The sequence below is a fragment of the Pleurodeles waltl genome, chromosome 1_2, assembly GCF_031143425.1.
Source record: "Pleurodeles waltl isolate 20211129_DDA chromosome 1_2, aPleWal1.hap1.20221129, whole genome shotgun sequence".
NCBI classification, from domain to species: domain Eukaryota; kingdom Metazoa; phylum Chordata; class Amphibia; order Caudata; family Salamandridae; genus Pleurodeles; species Pleurodeles waltl.
The window spans coordinates 1,148,113,835-1,148,135,816 of NC_090437.1; the positions used below are offsets into that span (position 1 = coordinate 1,148,113,835).

Sequence of the window (21,982 nt, forward strand, 5' to 3'; positions counted from 1 at the left end):
CAAAGCCAATCACAGATGTAGTTTCTTTGTTCTTGAAATCACTACCTAATTTTAGTTGCCTGCATATCTTCACTATCCAGTCAAATATGTTATTTTATACTTTAGGTACTGTTAGAAATGGGGTCTCTGGCTGGCAGTCAGTTTGCACTCTATCCAAGCAGGGACCCTCACTCTAGTCAGGGTAAGGGAGTTACACTCCTAAGACAACCCTTGCTTACCCTGTTAGTAGCCTGGCGCAAGCAGTCAGGCTTATCTCATTAGGCAATGTGTAAAGTATTTGTACCAACACACACAGTATAGTGAAAACACCATACAAGGACTCAATGCCAGTTTAGAACGATAGCCAATATATATCTAAATCAAACAAGACCAAAATTACAAAAATCCAACATACACAAGCAAAGTTATGAATTCTTAAATATAATAGGAGTTTGAATCCACAGAAATCAATGGATGCGTTGTTTTTACACAAAGTACCTGGTATGCATCAAAAATAAAGCCGCACGGGCGAGCGTGCATTGGAAAAGTCAGTGATACGTCCACCTTACTCGCAAGTGAGGCCGTGCATCGTTTATCTCGGGTCGTTTTTCTCTCCGGCAGAAGAGAGATGCGTCGGTTTCCGGGCAGGAAACTTCCGATCCGCACAGGTTCTCTGTAATTTTGACGCCAAGTGATGATACTTGAGAAATTCCAGCGCACGGTAGTGAAGAGCAACGCTGCGTAGGTGATGCCTCAATTTTGGGAGCCGCAAACGGGTGTTGCATCGATTTCACAGCCATGTTGAAGGTGGTGCATCGATGTTTCAGCCGAAAAACAGGTGCTGCATTGATTTTTCTCACGCACAGTTCCTGTGCATGAATTTCAGTCTTGGTTCCCCCAGCTTCTCCTTTCAAGGGCCCAGGTACTGGGTTAGGTACCACTTGGCAGAGTAGGAGTCTAGGGGCTAGCAGAGGAAGTCTTTGATGGCCCAAGACTTCAGAACAGGGGCAAGCTCAATCCAAGCCCTTGGAGACACTTCACAACTAGGAAAACACAGCAAAGTCCAATCTTTGTCCTTTCAAAGGCAGAAACAGCAACTGCAGGCCGACCCAGCAAAGCACACTTACAGGCAAAGGGACAGTAGTCCTCCTCCAGCTCTTCTCCTTGGCAGAGGTTCCTCTTGATCTTATAATCAGTGCTGCCTTTGAAGTAGGCAAACTTCAAAGGAAAGTCTCTGTTGTTCACAAGATCCTGCCCTGCCCATGCCTGGCCCCAGACACACACCAGGGAGTTGGAGACTGTATTGTGTGAGGACAGGCATAGTCCTTTCAGGTATAAGTGTCAGTTCCTCCCTCCCCACTCTAGCCCAGGAGACTCATCTGGATACATAGGTTACACTCCAGTTACCTTTGTGTCACTGTCTAGAGGGATTTCACAAACAGCTCAACTGTCAGTCTGACCCAAATGTGGATTCCACAGGCAGACAGAGGCACAAAATGGTTAAGTAAGAAAATGCCAACTTTCTAAAAGTGGCATTTTCAAACTGACAATCTAAAAACCAACTTTACCGAAAGGTGTATTTGTAATGTGAGTTCAGAGACCCCAAACTCCAAATGTCTATCTGCTCCCAATGAGAGACTGCACTTCAAATTTACTTAAAGGCAGTCCCTATGTTACACTATGAGAAAGCTTGGCCTTGCAACAGTGAAAACCGAATTTGGAAGTATTTCACTGTCAGGACAGGTAAAACACATCAGTACATGTCCTACCTTTAACATACACTGCAACCTGCCCCTGGGGCTACTTAGGGCCTACCTTTAGGGTGCCTTACATGTATAAAAAGGGAAGGTTTGGGCCTGGCAAGTGGGTACACTTGCTAGGTCGGATTGGCAGTTTAAAACTGCACATACATATACTGCAGTGGCATTTCTGAGCCATGTTTACAGGGCTACTCTGGGGGGTGGCACAATCAGGGCTGCAGGCCCACTAGTAGCATTTGATTTACAGGCTCTAGGCACCTATAGTGTACTCTACTAGGGAAATACTAGTAAATCAAATATACCAATAATAGAAAAGCCAACTAGACATACAGATTATACAGCGAGCACTTGCTCTTTAGCACTGGTCAGCAGTGATAAAGTGCCCAGACTATCAAAAACCAGCAAAAACAAAGTTCAGCACACAGTCACAACATAGGTAGTAGAGGCAAAAAGACAGGGGAGACTACTCTAAGGATGCCAGGTCCAACAGGTGCTGTCCTCCATTTTAAATGTATTTTATCTTCATCTGTCTTCAATTTTAACTGCCTTTCATCTTCAAAACTGCCTCATTCAGCTGCAACCTTCTCATGTGTACTACTGGTTGCCTCTGAAATGATCAACGTGTGTATTGTGGGTCATTGTTTCGTGTTTTGGACCAGAGAGAGTACTGGAAAGAGAGGCATGCCTAGTGTAGCCATTACTGGGGTTGGCCGTACTCGTTAAAGGGGCATCAATTGCTGCCTTTGGTTAAAGGCATTGTGGATTGCCAACACCCAGACTTTATGATTGTGCCCTGTGGTGGCAATTACCTTTGATAAATAAATGGCACGTTTCCCACACACTGCCTTAGTGTTTTCCACAATTTGCCAAAGGAGGAAGGCGCAGTGCTCAACTAAATTGTATCCACAGACAAAGCCAATAAATAAAATTGTATGCTTTTATATGGATGGAATATATGGAAATGATGGATTTCATTTCACAGAGAAAGGCAATAGGGTGCTCCTCTAAAATGTGAAAGATTGCACCCTGTTCTGTTTGTAATAATCATCTACACATCATAAACACAAAGTTTTTGTCTCAATCTCAGTTGGATTCATGGATCCATCACTGATCCCCAATCCAAAAGCAAACTTTCAATACAGAACAGCAAACATTTTGGCTCCGCAATGGATCCGCGGATCCTTTCCCAACCAAAAGCACTCAGTTAAAACAGCAACACATTAATGACAATGCCCATGTGCATGGCAGTATAAGTCTGTGAGTAGATGTAAGAGTGGTTTTCTAGGTCTATGACTAGGTGTTTGAGTGTGAGAATGAGTGTGTGAGTGGGTGTGTCACGGTCTATGTGGATCTGTGACTGGGTATGTGAGTCTGTGAGTGGGTATGTGAGTGGGTGTGTGAGTGGGTGTATGAGTAGCTGTTTGGCTCTTTAAGTGGGTATGTGAATGGATGTGTGAGTGATTGTGTGAGGGTTTGAGAGAGTGTGTGGGTCTGTGAGTTGGTGTGTGAGTGGTTGTACGGGCCTGTCCATGGGTGTATGAGTGGCTGTATAGGTCCGTCATTTGGTGTGTGAGAAAGAGATGAAAACTCATTTTCCAGCAAGCAGGATTATTTTAACAGCTCCCATTTGCTGGAAGGAGAGTTAGCATTTACTTTTGCTTGGCTGGAGCTCTCACAGCTATATCCCGAGGGTGGATTTCTCAGGAGATAGCACATACTGGCCCAGAGTTGTGGTGGTCCCCAGGCCATTAATGGGTCTAGGAAGGGAGGGAGGGGGGCACGTGGCCATATCCTTCTTTAAAAAAAGTAATTGCCCAGGGAGGTGGTGGTCCCAGGGGCCAGGGCATTCCACTTGGCCCCCTAATTAATTTTCTGAGTCTAGCCCCAAGGAGGTGGTGGTCCCTGGGGCCCAGGCGGGGTCTCTGTGGACCTCCCAATCAATTTTGACATAAGCCCCAGGGAGTGGTTGTCCCTGTGGCAGTTGTATGCACTTGGAGGGAGGCCAATGTGCCCCCCTCCTTTTATATTATATCCATGCACACCCCTGGGACCTGACCCACTCAAGGGCTCAGCTTACAATAAGCACAGAAGATTTGATTTTTGGCAGATCCACAGATCCTCTATGTATTTTACCAAAAAGTTTCAAAAAATGCTTTTTTTCCCTTGCCTGATCCCAGGGGTCCCCAGCACCAAGTCTAGAGGTTAGGGTATTTCTAACCTCCACCATTTTCTTTTTTTTACATTTTCTTTTGGCACTTGACTGATGCCGAGTCCCAAAACGTCTACCAAAACTTTCTGGTTGAAGTGTTGGCAGTCAGTCAGATCTCATGCATGAGTCCTCTGCGATTCGCGAACCCTCCATGTCCCTAGATTTATAAATTTGGATTTCCTTTAATCACTCAAAAACTACTAAATGGATTTACACCAAATAAAAAAAGCATGCTTTCTGGACCCAGAGTTACCTTTCTGTCAATTCCGTCCACCGATTTGGACTGTAGTCATGTCTAAAAGGATTAATGTTTGCAGTCACAATCTGACAACAGGAAAAATCTGGTGGCCATCTTACAATATAACAAGACCAGTGTGAGTAGCCAACAAATGTTGAAACCTCTATATACATACATTTGGTTAATCAAAAATTCACACATAAGGAATTAATACAAACTGCCTCCCCAGACACAAAATATAATTCAGTACATTCTCCGACTTCAGGTAAGTTATAGATAAAGTGGTAGGGGTCAGGGGGAAAAACAACACAAGTAGCCCATAAAGCACCTAATGTGCATCGAACCCCTTACAATTAGTGTTTGGAGCATGTACAATCAGCCTATTACTTATAAGGAAATACTGGAGAAAATAAAATAAAGGAATTTGAAAAATAAAGGAGTTTGAAAAATAAAGCAACTTTAAAAGGCTCAGATGCTCCCTGCTTTCCTCAGGCTGAGCGAACGTTCTACCCATATGAAATGCCCTTGTACACATTCTGGCACAGACAATATTGACCACAATGACATGATGACATTTTAAAAATCATATTGTCATTATCCAAAGTCAAGAGGAAAGACAAAAAAAGTCACTCTTATCTCCATGCCAAATTCCTGAGTAAGGATGCCGTAAAGGGCAGGGGACCATCCTGCAGATTCTTAATGCATTCTCACTGGCCCCTTCCTTTCCTCCAAAGATAAAACAAGCAAACATTATTTTAGAACAAAGTGCAAATCTTCTAAAAACTATACTATACTTCTAAAACTATACAGCTAAACCGTATTCATATTAAAACCATGTAAGTCAAACACAAGACAGGACAGCTAGGCAGATAGACTCAATCCTATTATCCTCTTATAAATGTATCAACAGCTCTTCTTCAAAGTTCAGGCCCCTGGGACTTTGGTTTCCAGTTCTAATATCAACTTTGATTCCCTTTCGCGGGGTCTCAGTGTCCTGTCCCCTCCTCGTACGTTACTGAGTATGTGTTCTATTGCGAAGAAGGAAAGGAACAAAATGTTTTTCTTATGCTCCTCCTTAAAATATATGTGTATTATATATATATATATATATATATATATATATATATATATATATATATATATATATATATATATATATATATGTATATATATATATATATATATATAATGCATAGATAGGTGATTAAATTGATATAAAAAATGTTAATTAATAATTGTTTGTTATTCAATTAATAATTAACTCACCATCCTATAACTTTGCAAACCTAGCAGCACGCACCTATAATATTACTAAAAACATGGGTAGTCCATAATTTCTATATTTAAAATCAATCACATAACTAAAATTAACAACTGATTGTTGATTAATTATTACTTAATTAACCTCCCACCCTAGACCCCTAAATACCTAGCAGCCCGCAGTAAAATATAATTAAAATGAATATGTATTCCATAAATTACATATTAAAATTCAATTAAATAATTAATTTACAAACAATAGTTAAACAACTTCCCATCCTATATGCCTACAAAGCAAGCATCCTGTAACTCAAATATAAGTAAAATAAATCAGTATGCCATATTTTACATAATTGAAAACCAATTAAAAATCCATTCACAATTAATAATAAATTGTTAATTAATTACTACTTAACTTACCTTCTAGACCCCTAAAAACCTAGCACCCCACAACTAAAAGATACAGAAAAAAAGACGTATTCCATAAATTACATGATGAAGAATCATTTAAATAATTAATTAGGAATTGATAATTATTTTTTTATTTTAACTTCCCACTCTATACCCCTACAAACCTAACAGCCAGCTAATACGATATAACAAAAATAAATCGGTATTACAGAATTTACATAATGAATATCAATCATGTAATTGAACAAATGTTTTTAAATAATTCATAATTAATTATTACATAATTAACTTCCCACCTTATCCCCCTGCAATCAAAATAACTCTTAAATAAATAAACACAACATTCTAAATTACTTACAATTACATGCTGGTTTTTCTTTAAAAGTAGCATTTATGTAAACAATAGATACCAAAAAACATTACAATAATTACCCAAAAATAGTTTTACCCACTGCATTGTTGAAAATGATATTAATATAATTGTCAGCACCCTTCGCAATAAAACCACCTTCAAGGACAGAAGGCACATTACAGTCAACTGGTGAAATGAAAGCAACATCAGAGACAGATGTTTTATTGCAAAACAATTAGCCATAAAAAGTTGCAACCAAAGAAATAAAGTAAAACATCACTTAAGATAAGCCAGGCTTGAAAAACACCAAAAATTAAGGGCAGAAATTTAGAAAGCTGGGAGCATTGAGGTATATATAGTATAGAGAAACACTTTATAGAGAGAAGAAATAATGATTTGAGGATGTGATTCAGTTAAGGTTAATGGAGACACATGGAACGTTGAGGAGTAATATAGAGTGAGATGAAAACAATGCATGGAAAGGCTTTGAGGAGGATAGACTAATAAAGGAATGGGGAGAGAACAGAGGGAGGGACAGTCATAAGAACAAAGCAATTACGAATCCAAATGACTTTTGCAATGATACATTGTCAGTTTAAAAAAATAATTGGATACTATGTTATTGATATCCCGTCTCATTTGCAGAGATAGTCCATGCAAAAGAAGACACTCCCTAAAGAATCTATGTGTGCAAGGCCACCAAAGACGTCTAAAGAGGAGCACAAATATGTAGATAGTCCATGCTAAATGACTGTAAATATTATGCATGCCAATTTGAATGTGATTAATGTTTCTGGTGTAAACTTGTAAGGGTTTTCTAAGTCAGGAGTGAGGGATCAAATGTTATTGTTAAAAGGAATTTCCAATTGTGCAAGGGTGTTGTGCAGGAGGTAGAAGAATGGACCCCAGTGCAATTTCCACCACTGTTCAAAGAAGAGCTGTGGTCTGAGATAGAAGTTAACAGTTTCTTGTGAGTAGGAAATTGTGATAAATAAGAGAAGAAAAACACAATGAAGTTTGGTAGATCACCTTCCTTTTGAGTCATGACACTGGCTCATTAATAGCCTAAAAGTAAAAAGTTTGGCACAATTTATTTTTGAAAATGGAAGATGTTTTCTGTTTAGCACTGGCTCCTAAATAAAACATATTTCAGAAATATTTGTTCTAGATTTATATCTTGAATTAAAATAAAGTTTACTGAAGTGTAACTTCTGCATACATTTGTTATACAATTTTTTTAAATGTGCAATGGTGTTTTGTTAATAGCTTACTGCTTCCTGAAATTCTATGATGCACTAATATAGTATAACCTGTGTAGTTTATATTATGCCAGTAGTTTCCAAACTGTAGACTTGGTGCGCATCTGTTCACCGTATCCCGGGCTACTTTTGACTGCACACTGGGCTGCTGCAGCAGACAGAGTGGGAACCTCTGGATTATGTAATGAACTCTTAAGCAACACATGTTTATAATAGAATGTATTTTTGCCTACTACGGCCTCATTCAGAAACAATGGTATACTCTTAAGATCCAACTTAGATGAAAAAAGTCCAAGATTCACAGACTGAAGTTTGATTACCATTTCCCATCTGGTATTAACAGATTGTGTTTAATTTGTTCTTCTCAGGGATGGACGGTCTCCCTTATTGTTGCCTCGTTTGCTGGAGCATTAGGATCATCATTTCTGTATGGTTATAACCTTTCTGTAGTGAATGCCCCTACACTAGTAAGTATCAAACCTATTATTGCAGTCATTCTACTTGATGACACTTGCCAGAGACTATCTCAATGATGACCTTTCCTACATTTTGTATTATCATGTTTATTCAAATGTTTACTTCTACATCGGTTTAGAACTTTAACACAACTTGGGTCTGTTGAACATTTTAGAAAATTGGCAACATAAAATATGTGTTGCACACCTTGAAAGAGAATAATATATGGGTACTTGGTTAAAAAAACACCTATCAAAATGTGCTTAATTCAAAGTTGACAGGTATTTATAGATTTGTCTTCTCTGACCTTAAAGGTTTTAGGGCTTATTGCTTAACTCATTTCTCTAAACTTGTTACCCAGCATTGTTTATATTCTTGGCTTTCAGTTGATCCCTCTTGTTTACTTAAGTAATTTGTCTTAAAATTATTACATTTCTGTATTTATGGTTTCATTTTTCACACTGATTGTTCATACGGTGGTGTCATCTAAATTGCATCGTACACATATGTTCACTAATTGATTTTGATTCAACAGCACAACATGCAGCCAGCTACATTTTACAATGATACCTCCTCTTAATATATTGTCTTGGAATGTCTAAACCCTATTTATCAGAACACAATAGTCACCCTTCAGACCTCAGTCACTCTGGATATCTTTGTGGTTTAAGAGAAATATATTGGCACTCCTAATCTTCTTCTACCTTTTTTACTTAGCCCTATCATCTTCTCCCCTTTGCCACAATGGCAGCATTGTCTAGTCTACAGTACAAACACAATGGAATTGTTGCTATTGAAGTGTTGCCAATCAGCAAGATACAGATTGAACACATACAGTCATTCAACACTACATGTAACATGTGCCCTTATAGATGCACTACTGACAAGATTGCAAATGTTTTAAGCGTGGATCAGTCTGTGATGCTTCCTGTTGCATAAGCATGATTATGTTGATTTGATGTGCAGTAACAAATGTTTTTGGCTTTGACCCTTAATGGCCCTTAGAAAATGTTCCATTTACACGTTTGACTCAATTGAAGAACCTACATAATAAAGGATTGTATTGCATGGAACTGGCAAAGTACAATGTCATAAGGATGCATAAATGTTAATGTTCTATAATTACTTTTAATTTGACAAATATATAAATAAAATAAATATATCACAAAAGCAAAGTACGACAAGCTAATCAAAAATGAATGCAACAAAACAATGACAGCACAACACAACACAAAAACACAGTGCAAAAATGCAGCACTCAACACACAAGCACAGAACTCAACAGAGGAACTCATACCTATAAAAGTGTAACCTAAAAATATACACACATTACCACCTCAACAATTCTTATCATACATTACCACCTCAACAATTTTGCTTTCATAGCGCAAGTGTCTGGGCCAAGAACTGGTTTGCTTGTCACCAAGTGTATTAGTGGCATTCAAAAATGTTTTGTGACCAGTTCCCACATTTTAATCAATTTTCACAATCCACATAATGAGGTTAACTTTCAAAGACCATTGTGAAAATGTATCATAATTATGTGGGACCATTTGAAATCTAGAAGAGCAGCACAGATTCACTAAGAGCTCCTCTCTTGATGTGCAGATCACCCTAAGTATCTATTCTAAAACCCCACCAGCACTCAGGGTCATGTTCTTTAGCCTACAGTGACTAAAAACTAAATCAATCATCACTAATATTGAAATACACTTCAGAGAAAATCATAATGATAACACCTAAATCACTTTTTCCACAGCTCTGGTCTTTATGATGCCCAGGCTCTCTCAGATCTCTGCCCCCAATAGTACCAAAAATGGTGGTCTTGTATTGAATTGGCAAAGTATTTCCCAATACTTCCCAGTTCAGCTGATGCAACTCCAACAATGCAATGTGCCCATCCAATAAATTGCTTGGCCAATTAAAACCCTGGTCATGAAAAACTGTAATGTTTGTGTACCAACAGAAGCACTGTCTTACTGAAATAATCATACTGAAAAATTAAACAACAGCAAATATAATATCTATCATACATATAAGGGGCTCATTTACTGAGAAGTTACAGCATGCAAAGCAGCAACCAAAGTTGTGTATTGCCAGAAAGGAAGAGAGCAGGAAACTGGAAACTTCACTGGAATACTAGGGTACTTTACACTAGTATTTTACTGAAAATCAAAGAATAAGTGCATCACTACTGGTGGATAAAATGGTTAGATAAAGAAGACATAATTTAATTTCTAGTTAAGAATATGGATTCTGTTTCTGCAATAAACATGTTCATGCTCAATATTTACCCATACAGAAATTAAAAAGCTTCTCTACGTTAACACGACAAAAGAAAGAAGCAATGAAATGACTTGAAATCTGATATCTAGAGTGCTCTCATACACTTACCCAAGTTATATACCTATTGTATACATTCATAAATCAAAAGGCAGAATTTGAACCTAAGAGAATCAAAGACATTTTTGTGCATTGGCTGTTCAAGCTAATAAACACATATTCTAAAAAGCATCAACCATTAAGGATTAATTTAGTAAAATACGGAGAAAGGGAAATAATAAGAGGGCAAATAAATCATTAGGTCAGTGGATTAGAATGTTGACATCCCTTTAGCATTAATATATTTTCCTTTCTCTGTTGTATAAAACTGCCAACAAACTCTCAGTAAGAACATAGACTTCTTCCCCAGAAAATGCTATAGGCCCAACTTGAAAAGTTGGTAAGAACTTGGATAAATTGGATGAATTTCACTAGTAAATTCTATAAAAATGAGCAATACTATTGACTAAGGTATATATAGAGATGATTGAAGAAGGCATTTGACTTTGTGATTTGTTTCTTCTTAAGTACCAACTATGATTAATACTGTTTCTCAACTACCATGCCCAAAGATAATTTATATAGTATACCATGAAGTAAATGTTTATGTTAACAAATAGCCTATGTTCTGACAGGTTTTCACTGAGACAAAAAATGTGTCATGGCTGGTCTCTCTTGATTACACCTTCCAACCTGGTAACTGAATCGTTAGCTGTGTACATTACAGATGGCAATGACAAATCAAAGATAAATCCTTTATGAGTAGAATAATGACTTGTATTGCACAACTGCTTTCTAATCATGTATTTACACTAGAGACAATTCTGCATTTAATGAATACATAGAGGACATTTTATGGTTAGGAGCTGACTGTGGAAAGCTTTTAACATTAACTATATAACTCATTCCTATTTCAAGAGCAGTTTAATTACATTTCAAAGTATATGCTTTATTTGTTTTTTTGTATTTGTTATTGATTACTCCAGAATACTTGCATGAGGTGTAAAAATTGCTGCAGTTCAATTCTTTCATATTTTCTATAGTGCAAAACATTTGAATATATGTTTTAAATGGATATTTCCCTAATAAATAAGACACTGGTAATTTGTACATGCAATGAATATAGTCCTCTCAAAGAAACACAGTAAATCAACTTTAGTCTCTTACCTACTTTAGTCACTTAATTTGATAGTAATGCCAGATGTCGGAGTCTCATTTTAAACAGCAGTTTCTTCCAATATTAATGTACTTAAAACTGAAATAATAGTTTACAAATTTCATTGAAATTACACGCATTATGAACGATCCTAAACTTCACTTCCTGGACCAATTACATGCATGGTTCTGATCTTGAGAAGAAGAGCAACAACACCTACTTCACAAAAGGAAGGTTTTAAATGTATCTCCATCTCTGCCTTTTTTACAAATGTATTAATGATGGACTGCAATAGTTCAGTTTTTTACTTTATTATAACCACTTTTCAATTGGTGCACTGCTGCAACAGTTTTCCATGACTTTCGCTAATGCACTATTTATTAGCTTTTCACGTTAAACAACTATAACGCTAAAGCTGGATTAATGCATGAAATAACACTGCATAATGAAAATAACCGCATTTATTCATTAAGGTTTCTGGGATCTTATCCTTGTCTGGAAGGTTATAAAGAGAGAGGCAGAGCTTGCACTGAACCCAAAACGTGGATGATTGACTTCTCGTAACATACACTGTCTCCATATTAACCCTTTACAAGGCAGCAATAAAAAATGTCCACTATTTTGCAAAAAATTGCACTCTACATTCCATACCATGCTTTGAGTGGAGATTTCTACTACCATCCAGCACACCAGTTTTTGTTACACTTTTGCAATATGTGTTATGATTTTCTAGTAGACATTATTAGCTTGGATTCTTATCTCTCCTGCTCAAACCTACAAAATGAATGGTGTTCCCTGCAGATACTTAAATATATGTAGAGTTTTGGAATCTCAAGTTCCTTAACACTGTCATCTAGGCCAACAAATCGAGAATATAATCTATGCCTTTAGTAACAACTAAGGGCTCATTATGAGTTTGGCGGTCAGACCGGCGGACGGCCACGTTGGCAGTCCTGAAAAGACGGCCATGTAGGCAATCTCCCAGATCACCGTATTAAGAGTTACATAGGCAGGACAACTGACCTCCAACCATAAAGGCCAGACCGCCAGAGGCGCAGCAGCTCCTATGTAGGTGGTCTGACATTCAGCACTGACAGCCCTGAGACCAACTGCTGACTGTATTACAAGTCCAAAGTCTTAGTGACAGGCATCCATTGCGGTCAGCCAATGGTGGTCCAAACCACGGCGGTCCACACTCACCACAAATGCAACAGTCCATTGGATGGATTTGAAAACAACATAGCTGACACACATTGCTACACTCAACACACGTGCAAAGGACAGTATAAAACACATTTCTTATCACACCACAATCCTTTGCATTTACAACGCCAAACACAGAAGCCAGAACAACTTTTTTAGGTAGATTACATGGAGTAGATACCCCTTTTGATCACCATCCCATTGAGCACCCTGCACACACTTTTGTCTGTTCACACTCTTTTGCACTACCCCTCTTAGTAAATCACTGTAACTCATCTATATTATTTTCCCACCATGTCATGTTCCAAAAACCCCTATTTAACAGATGAAGAGTTTAGAGTTATGGTGATGAAGTCATGAGAGTAGAGCCACAACTGTTTGGAGTACACACCCAGCAAACTACTCTCAGAAGGAAATAAAAATGTGGGACAGGATAGTCAACAGAGTGAATACAGTAGGCAGCATCCTGTGTACAAAGGAGGACATCAGGAAGAGGTGGAACGACCTCAGGGGCAAGCTCTATTCCCTGGTCTCCTGGAACTATCTGCAGGCCAAGAAGACTGGTGATGGACCGCCAACTGCCCTATTAAAGCTTTTTCTCTGGAAGGAGAAGGTCTAAGCCATCCTGCATCCTGAGGGCTTGACAGGAATACCTGGGGGTGTTGAGTCTGGTAAGTCACAACAATACAAATGGCACCAAAATGTACTATTGTGCATGCTCACCTTGTGCCACCTTCACTGTTACTCCACTGACCAGTCCAGTGTCCTCTGCAACTAAGACCCTTGTTTGTCAACTCCCAATTGAAGTGTACACACCTGGGAGGAAAACATCACTAGACTGGGTGCAGATCAGTGACTGACATGACTACGACTCCCAGCATTAGCAACACAAAAGAATGATGGATGGAGTGCTGCAACCTTTCAAACACTCACCCCAGTCACAGATCTGGGTTTAATCCATTGTTCTTATGATCATCATGCCACCCATGTTTGGACCCAGCCAAATCAGTCTTAACCCTATTTCCCATGGGAACAGCCCAGCCCGAACTGCCAGGCCAGTTCCTCCTCAGGGTTTCACCCTTATGAGCCAGGCTGGCTTGAATTCAGTGGCACAGTAAGCACGGGACCCTCATCTGGGCATACCCTTCCCAGTTAGGGCAACCTTAGCAATACAAAGAATGATGGACGGAGTGCTGAGCAGGCACTATAGTGTTCTCTTATCCAAAGACCCCTGTGTCACAACTCTCTGTTGAAGTGTACTCACTCGGGAGGATGACATTTGTACAGTGGGTGTATTGCAGGGACTGACATGACTGCTAAGGCCAGAAGGCTCTGTCACTGTTAGTCCACTCAGCCAGCCCAGTGTCCCCTGCAACAAAAACACCTTTGTCAACTCTCTGTTGAAGTATACTCACCTGGGAGGATAACATTTGTACAGTGGGTGTAGTACAGGGACTGACATGACTGCTGAGGCCAGGAGGCTCTGTCACTGTTACTCAATTCAGCCAGCCCAGTATCCCATGCAACAAAGACCCTGTGTCACAACTCTCTGTTGAAGTGTACTCACCTGGGAGGATAACATTTGTACAGTGGGTGTATGGTGTAGTACAGGGACTGGCATGACTGCTATGGCCAGGAGGCTCTTTCACTGTTACTTCATTCAGCCAGTCCAGCGTCTCCTGCAACAAAGACCCCTGTGTCACAACTCTCTGTTGAAGTGTACTCACCTGGGAGGATAACATTTGTACAGTCGGTATAGTACAGGGACTGACATGATTGCTAAGGCCAGAAGGCTCTGTAATTGTTACTCCACTGAGCCAGCCCAGTGTTCCCTGCAAAAAAGACCCCTGTGTCACAACTCTCCGTTGAAGTGTCCTCATCTGGGTGGATAACATTTGTACAGTGTGAGTAGTACAGGGACTGACATGACTGCTAAGGCCAGTAGGCTCTGTCTCTCCAACTCCAAACACAAGCCCAGTGTACACCCGCCCAAATACCCCTGTTTGTTAACTCACAATGGAAGGCTACTCTCCTAGGAGGAGCACATTTCTCTAGTGTTGGCAACTAGATGGAGTGACCTGAATGTAAAGCACAATGGACCCTGCTTTGCTAACTCCAATCACTAGCCCAGTGTACATTTGCCCCAATGCATCTCTTAGTGAACTCTCAAAGGAAGTTTACTTACCTGGGAGGATAACATTTGGCTAGTGTTGGGAACTAGGGGAGTGAGCTGAATGCAACTTCAGGAGGCAGTGTTCAAGTGACTCCAAATAGCAGAAAAGTGGCCACTGGTTCAAATATCCTAGCCTGATCACTCTCAAATCTTGTTGACTCACCTAGGAGGGACCAAGAATGAGGTCATTTCCAACTCAGAGATGTGGCTGGTCACCTAGCTCTAACTTAAACTGCTTAGCCAAGTTGAAACTATTCAGCTAGGCCTCAAAATGGTCAAAGCCACATCCTGCACAGCCACTGGTTTTCTAGCACTGCTGTCAAGACGTAAATCTCTGCCCATCTTCCCAAGTGCCAATGTACTGCTGAATTCAGCAGCTGTTGGACTTTAATGGAATTGGCATGCTTCACAAATGTCAGCTCAATACAACGAAGAGCATGGGTACCTTTCAAAATAGGATCACCTGCAAATCTATTATGTACACCGGATGTGCAAAATGTCACTGTTCATTTTTGGGGGTAGATATCACACTACTGCCTGTAACATTGTATCTGTCACAACAACAGATGGAGCTGCCACTGGCAAGGCGGAACCCACAGAGGGAAATGCCACTATTCCAAGGATAAAGCCGGCAGTGAACATGACACTCCTGAAAGTCTTGACGTGGCGGCTGATTCTGGCCCATCTGGGCAACCTGGACAAACTTACTGTGCCCACATCAAGAGCTCCTAGCCTGGTTGCCTCAACATCACAGGCAACCATTCGGCTCCCAACCCGTGTCCCTAGGACAGTGCCTACAATCTTGTGCCCCCCAGTCCAGGATCCTGAGTCATAGCACAACACCTCGGACAATGATGGTCTTGGAACCAGTGGGAAGGGGCACCCTGTAGCAAGGGCACAGGCCCGTGGGGGTAGCGTACGTGGGAGAAATGTTGTTGGCCACCGGGGTGAGGCCACTGGGGATGCTCCAGGCCGGGATCCAATCAGACAAGTCTTGGGAGTCTATTAAGAGTCCCAACGCGTGATGGACCAGGTACTTACCGAACTCCCGGAGATCAAGCAGTTGCAGAGGGACATCCAAATGGATATGCATGAGCAGGGGGAGGCCACCAATACCAACTTGACCTCCCTAGCAGGGGTGCTAAGTGACATTTGCAGTACCCTGATTAGGGATTATCAGCAACGCTCTGCCCCTTCCTTTGGCACAGCAACACCAGGCCCGTTGTCATTGGTGCCACCCAATGGAAGGGAGGCCCTGTCAGGGGAAAAACCCATTACAGACACCTCTGCCTCTGTAGCTACAGCTCAACCACCTCGCAAGCGGGGACATACAGCAAAGAATTCAGGAAGTTCAGATGGCCAGACACCAACCACTGCCAGCAAGTGACCTCTTCCTGAAGGAACTCCTTTTTCTGCCACATTTTCACTCTGTTGACTGTTCCGACCATCTTCTATTTCCTATAGGGGAGAACACTGAACTTTAGACTTACAATGCCATGGCATATATTCCAGTGATTTCATCAACCATGACTGAATCCTTCACTTTCCTTTTTCATCGTGCCCCAATATCAGTTTATGCCCAAATGTTCAATAAATCGTTCTATCACAAGTTTGTGTATGTTTGCTACTGTGAGATGTAAGAGCATGTGAAGCAAATGATGAAGACACAAGATACTAGTGCAAGGAGGGCTGTGTTACAAATGAGTGTTCTGCTAAGGATTACAACCAAGACACACAAACACATTGCTACAAGTGTCTAGTCACACCAAACATTTTATTGCACCATACAGCACATAGGCAGTCCATATGTTTAGACTGTCAGAGCCAAGAATGGCTGACTCATATTGTGTTAGGGTAGATATTTGGAGGTACAATCCCCCAGACCACAGAGAGGAAGAGCCTTGTCAGACATTGCACTGTAGAACAGGCAAACAGAGAAGTGAATGGTGTCACCAGCTTGAGCTTTATCACATACCAAATCCAAGTAATCCAACATCATATAATCCAAGATAAAGCTGGCAGTACAACAGTCCATGCAGACAGGTCCATCATAGTCCAATGACCATGCACCTCGTGGTATGATACAAACATACGTCAGTGTTGTGGCACAGGCAAAGTGGCCTGCAATGATGAAACACATCTATTGCTACATACAAGAATAGTGTTTAGCCTATGTAAAGGGTGAATGCCTGGCTTGCACTTGCAGACAACATGTTTCATGGCCATATGATCACACACATAGCAATGTGCCCACCACAGCACACTAGACAACTACAATATGCACTTCAGTCCTTCCACCCACACACTGTCCAAGCTGACTTGGCATAGGTCTCATACACCCCAAATCTGTGACCCACATTACCTGGAACAATCCATGTCCACTTCCTATGTCAAAACAGCATCAGACACTTGCCAATGTCACAACTCTGAAATGCCCACATGAGGATGTCAGGGTGAAGGTACTTGCACAATGACAAAAAAGGAACATAGATTTGGAAACATACCTATTACACAAATCACATAGCAAGCATCTGCAAATGAAGTTACAATGCAATAAGACTGACACAAACAAAGCAACGGCTAACTCTTCAAGCACCCATTGGCTCAATATTGCTGAACATCAGCTCCCTATTGTAATGGCAAGATACTCTACTTCCCACATTATGACAACTACAGTCCTGCATACAATCACAGTCATTACATCACTTGACACACTTACACTCAAGAAAAGTAGTTATTGATGAGATCCTGCTGCAAATATGCTCCTTCCTCTTCACCACTGTCATCCTCACCTGGCATTTCAGGAGGCTGGCACTGTAGGCTACCTCTCCTCTGGGATGTATGGGATGTTCCTCCTGAAGCAAATGTTGTGGAGCAAGCAGCAGGTCACAGTGATCTTACACATGTTCTTGGGTGAATAAAGGAGGGCTCCACCAGTCCGGTCCAGACACCTAAATCTGGCCTTCAGGAGCCCAAAAGCCTGCTCCACTAATCACCTTGTTCTTACATGGGCCTTATTGAAGCAGACTTCCCCTGGCGTAGTTGGATTCCTCAGCAGCATCAACAACCAAGGACTGTTTGAATAATCTGAGTCTCCTGTTAAGGAATGGGGCATATGTGCAACGAGTTCCTCTTTTCAGTAAATCCTCACCATACATTGCACACATATGAACAGTACATATGTTACTTACCAACCAGCCAGGCCCTCTCTGGGTACTGTTGTGACATCAGCTGGTGGATTGTGCTCTTTCGCATAATGAAAGCACCATGGACTGAACCAGGGAAATGGGCACAGAGATGTGAGATGTAGAGGTCCACCAAACATACAATTGGGACGTTGATGGAATGGAAATTCTTTCAGCTGCAGTGTACTTGTTCGTTGACATGCGGTGCAACATGTGTGCCATCAATAGCCCAACCACATGTGGGATGCGTGCAAAACCATAAAAGTCAACCTTCACATGGGGTAAATCCTCTCATCGGGGATACTGGATGTAGAAGTCCAGGGGGCATTTTATACTCTGTTTGTGCTGAATGTGCATCAAAAATTTTGACGCACATTCGGCGCAAACTGTGCACCATATTTAAACATAGACCCCCGAGCCCGCGGATGTCAAAATTCCTCCGTGTGAATCATTTTTTGGATGCGGGAAACTGCCTTGCGTTAATGACATGCAAGGTAGGCGTTCCCGCCCAAAAAATGACTTTAAGGCCTGTGCACCTTATTTATACTCCTGCGTCATTTTGACGCACATCCACAAAGCAGTAACATGCCTTTTTAGGAGAGTACATGCAGACATCCCTCTGCCCCTTACGGCCCTCAAACACAAATGGGCATGCAAATCACGGATGCAACCTGGGGTGATATACTGACCAAGGTACCTACATTTTCTAGAATCGCATGATTCAAGCTTATTAATTTGTATCTCCTACATAGAGCTTACCTGACATCGGGCAGACTGTTGTGGCATTTTGTCCTGGCTGATGCCAAGTGCCCACTTTGAGGAGAAGTAGCAGCAGAATTTTTCCATATGTTTTGGACCTGCCCGGACTCAGAATTCTGCTAATTTGTCACTAGCACCCAACAGAGGTGATAGACCGCAAGGTCCCGTATGACCCCAAACACTGCTTACTCAGCAGATACTCTCACACCGCACTCAGCTTGAGGAATCTATTCAGTTTCAGGACCTGGCACTCTTAATGGATAAAAGAGAAATTACCAGGCATTGGAAGACTATGAGGGGCCCTCGGGGATAAACCTGGAAATGTGAACTACTGAAATGGGCAGGGGCTGAGGGGATGGCGAAACTCCGAGAGGCTAAGAGAGGCCAGGGCTCGACTGAAGGGGAGCAAGCCTGGGGCACTCTAATGTGTGCCCTTGAAAATATGGACAAGCAACCCTCGGACACTGCACTCTCTCTGTGATGCCAGAGTAGTGACTGATCTCCTGCACGACAAGACAGGCCATTCTCCCTCTCATCTGAGACCTACACACCTTGAAGGGGCTTTAGGAGCAGGAGAAGAGGGTCTCCCTGGGGACACCTGACACAACAATAGGCTTTAGCTATACTTCAGAGCTCCTAAACGGTACACGGCGTGAGGAGGTAGAGAAGGGGAAAGTGCACTTGCTGGGGGCCTAAGGACTTTTGCACTAGCATGAGCAGAGGCACTCCTCACTGAGACTACTGCTTGATTCTAGGTTACGCTCAATAGTTTGTATCAATGTTTACAGTGGGCACTTTCCAGCATACAACCAACATGATGAATTGTCTTCATTACAGTGTGGACCTCCTTAATGCTGATATTGTATAGCTGGACTCCCAGCAAGATGCTTGTAAGTTTGTTAAAACTGAATAAAATAAATAAAAAAATAAAATAAAAAAATCTTGTCCTTATTGCAGGAGGTTTATATCCTAGTGAACTTGTAATATGGTGGATGGGATATCCATCACATTTGTGACAGCAAGTTTTTTTTACCCAATATGCCAGACTCTTCTCTGACCAATGGGATGAGAAAAGAGAATGGTAGTCTAGCTTATTGGAGGACAATAATTAAGGAGTGAGCTACTGAAAATGTTTCCAAATGAGCTGGCAAAACTGAAAAGCTGTTCTTGTACTTACATAAAATACATAGGCCCTCATTAGAACCCTGGAGGCCGGTGATAAAGCGGCAATAATACCGCAATCAGGCTGGCGGTAAATACAGCCAAATTATGACCATGGCGGAAAGAGCTCAGACAGACAGCCACTTTACCACAGCGACCGCCAGGGAGGAATCAACAGGCACAATGGCGGTAGCCACCTACAGCCAGGCGGAACAATGTTCCGCCCACTGTATTAAGACACACCAATCCGCCACCATTTCTGGGGCAGTACCAATGACATCAAAAGCCTGGCGGAAACAGACCTTAAAAGGGAAAGGACTCACCATTGGAGACACAGGGAACAACCATGCCGGATGCAGGACTACACACTGTCGGCTGGCAGTGGGGGCTGCTCAGTGGTGGTGATGCTGCTGCTGCTGGTGGTGGGGGGAACCTCCAGCCCATCCCCTGCAGCCTCGGACGGCTGCCCACTTCAGGTGATCGTGCTGCTGGTGGTGCTGGTAGTGGTGGGTGGAGGCTCCAGCCCATCTTCTGCAGCCTCGGACGGCTGACCACTGGTGCCGCTGCTGCTGGTGGTGGTGGGGGAGAAGCTCCTGCCCATCCCCTGCAGCCTCGGACGGCTGAGCACTGGTGCTGCTGCTGCTGGTGGTGGTGCTGGTGGAGCTGGTGGTGGGGGGGACCTCTTGCCCATCCCCTGCAGCCTTGAATGGCTGCCCACTGCAGTTGGTTGTGCTGCTGGTGGTGCTGGTGGTGGTGGGGAGGCTCCAGCCCATCCCCTGCAGCCTCAGACGGCTGACCACTGGTGCTGGTGCTGCTGGTGCTGCTGGTGGTGGTGCTGGTGGAGCTGGTGGTGGTGGTTGGGGGAAGCTCCTGCCCATCCCCTGCAGCTTCGGATGGCTGCACCATCATGGTTGGTGGTGTGGGCTCCGACTGAGTCCCTGCACCAGGCTCATTGTCCTTTCTGCCTGCTGGTGCAGGCCCCTTGCCCTTCCTGGCAGCAGCAGGAGATGGCCCCTTGGTCCTCTGGGTAGCAGCTGGGGGTGGCTCCTTGGTCCTCTTGGCAGCAGCTGGGGGTGGCTCCTTGGTCCTCTTGGCAGCAGCTGGGGATGGCACCTTGACCTTCCTGGCAGCACTTGGGCTAGGCACCCTTTCAGTGTGGCTGCCTGGGGCCCAGGATCCTTTCCTACCAGGAGTTGCTGTGGACACTACTGGGCCCGTGCACTGGGTGGCTGAGGTGCTTGCCTGGGTTTTAGTCACCCCGGCCAGACGTGAAGGACGGGAGGGAGGGGTAGGGAAGAGGTCAATGGTGGAGAGGAAAAGCTTATTAGGGACATTGGGGCGGGAAGAGGGAGGAGGTGTGGGAGTGGAGGAAGAGGGAGTGGTTTTAGGAGGTGTCTGTCTGCTGTGTTTAAGTGCAGGTGCATGGGCTGGATGCTGTTGTGAGGTGGATGGCTGTTGGGTGTCTGAGTGCCTGCGTTTGTGTACTTTGGGAGGAGGGGGCACAGACACAGTGGGAGAGGACACAGGGGACATGTGCATGGCTGTTGCGGTGTTGACTGCCAGTGAGGTGTGGGTTCTGATAGGTGTGCTGGCGATGGAGGTAGTGGATGAGGATATAGTGCATGCAGGTGTGACTGTTGACGCAACTGGGAGGGAAGAGGAGGATGAGGAGGATGAGGAGGAGGGGGCCAGAGTGGAGGCAGTGGATGTTGGTATGTCTGCATCTGGATGGTGTTTGTGTGAGTGCCTGTGGGAAGATGTGTGGTGCCTGTGTTTGCCTGTGCCACTCTTGTGTGTTGTCCTGTGTGCATGCTCGTCTGCCCGTGTGCTTGGGATAAATTGGGGTTGAGGGGAATGGGATTGGGTAGAGGAAGTTGGAGGGGGTAGGATGGAAACAGGGACAATGGCTGCCATCAGAGAGGAGTCCAGAGCATGGATTGATCCCTGTTGGGCCGCCAAGCCAGTATAAATGCCCTCCAGAAATGCATTGGGCTGTTGCATTTGGGCTGCCAGCCCTTGGATGGCATTCAGAACGGTTGACTGCCCAACAGAGATGGATCACAGGAGGTCAATAGTCTCCTCACTCAGGGCAGCAGAGC

At 42.8% G+C, this 21,982-nt stretch overlaps 1 protein-coding gene across 3 annotated transcripts in view; it reads left to right on the forward strand.

Moving 5' to 3' along the window:
- Positions 1-21,982, forward strand: part of SLC2A9 (solute carrier family 2 member 9) — a 1,837,553-nt gene that overhangs the window by 572,645 nt on the left and 1,242,926 nt on the right. For all 3 annotated transcript variants that reach the window (XM_069202834.1, XM_069202850.1, XM_069202841.1), the window contains exon 3: positions 7,837-7,935. In XM_069202834.1, coding sequence (XP_069058935.1) covers positions 7,837-7,935 — 99 coding nt within the window. The remainder of the gene's footprint in view (positions 1-7,836; positions 7,936-21,982) is intronic.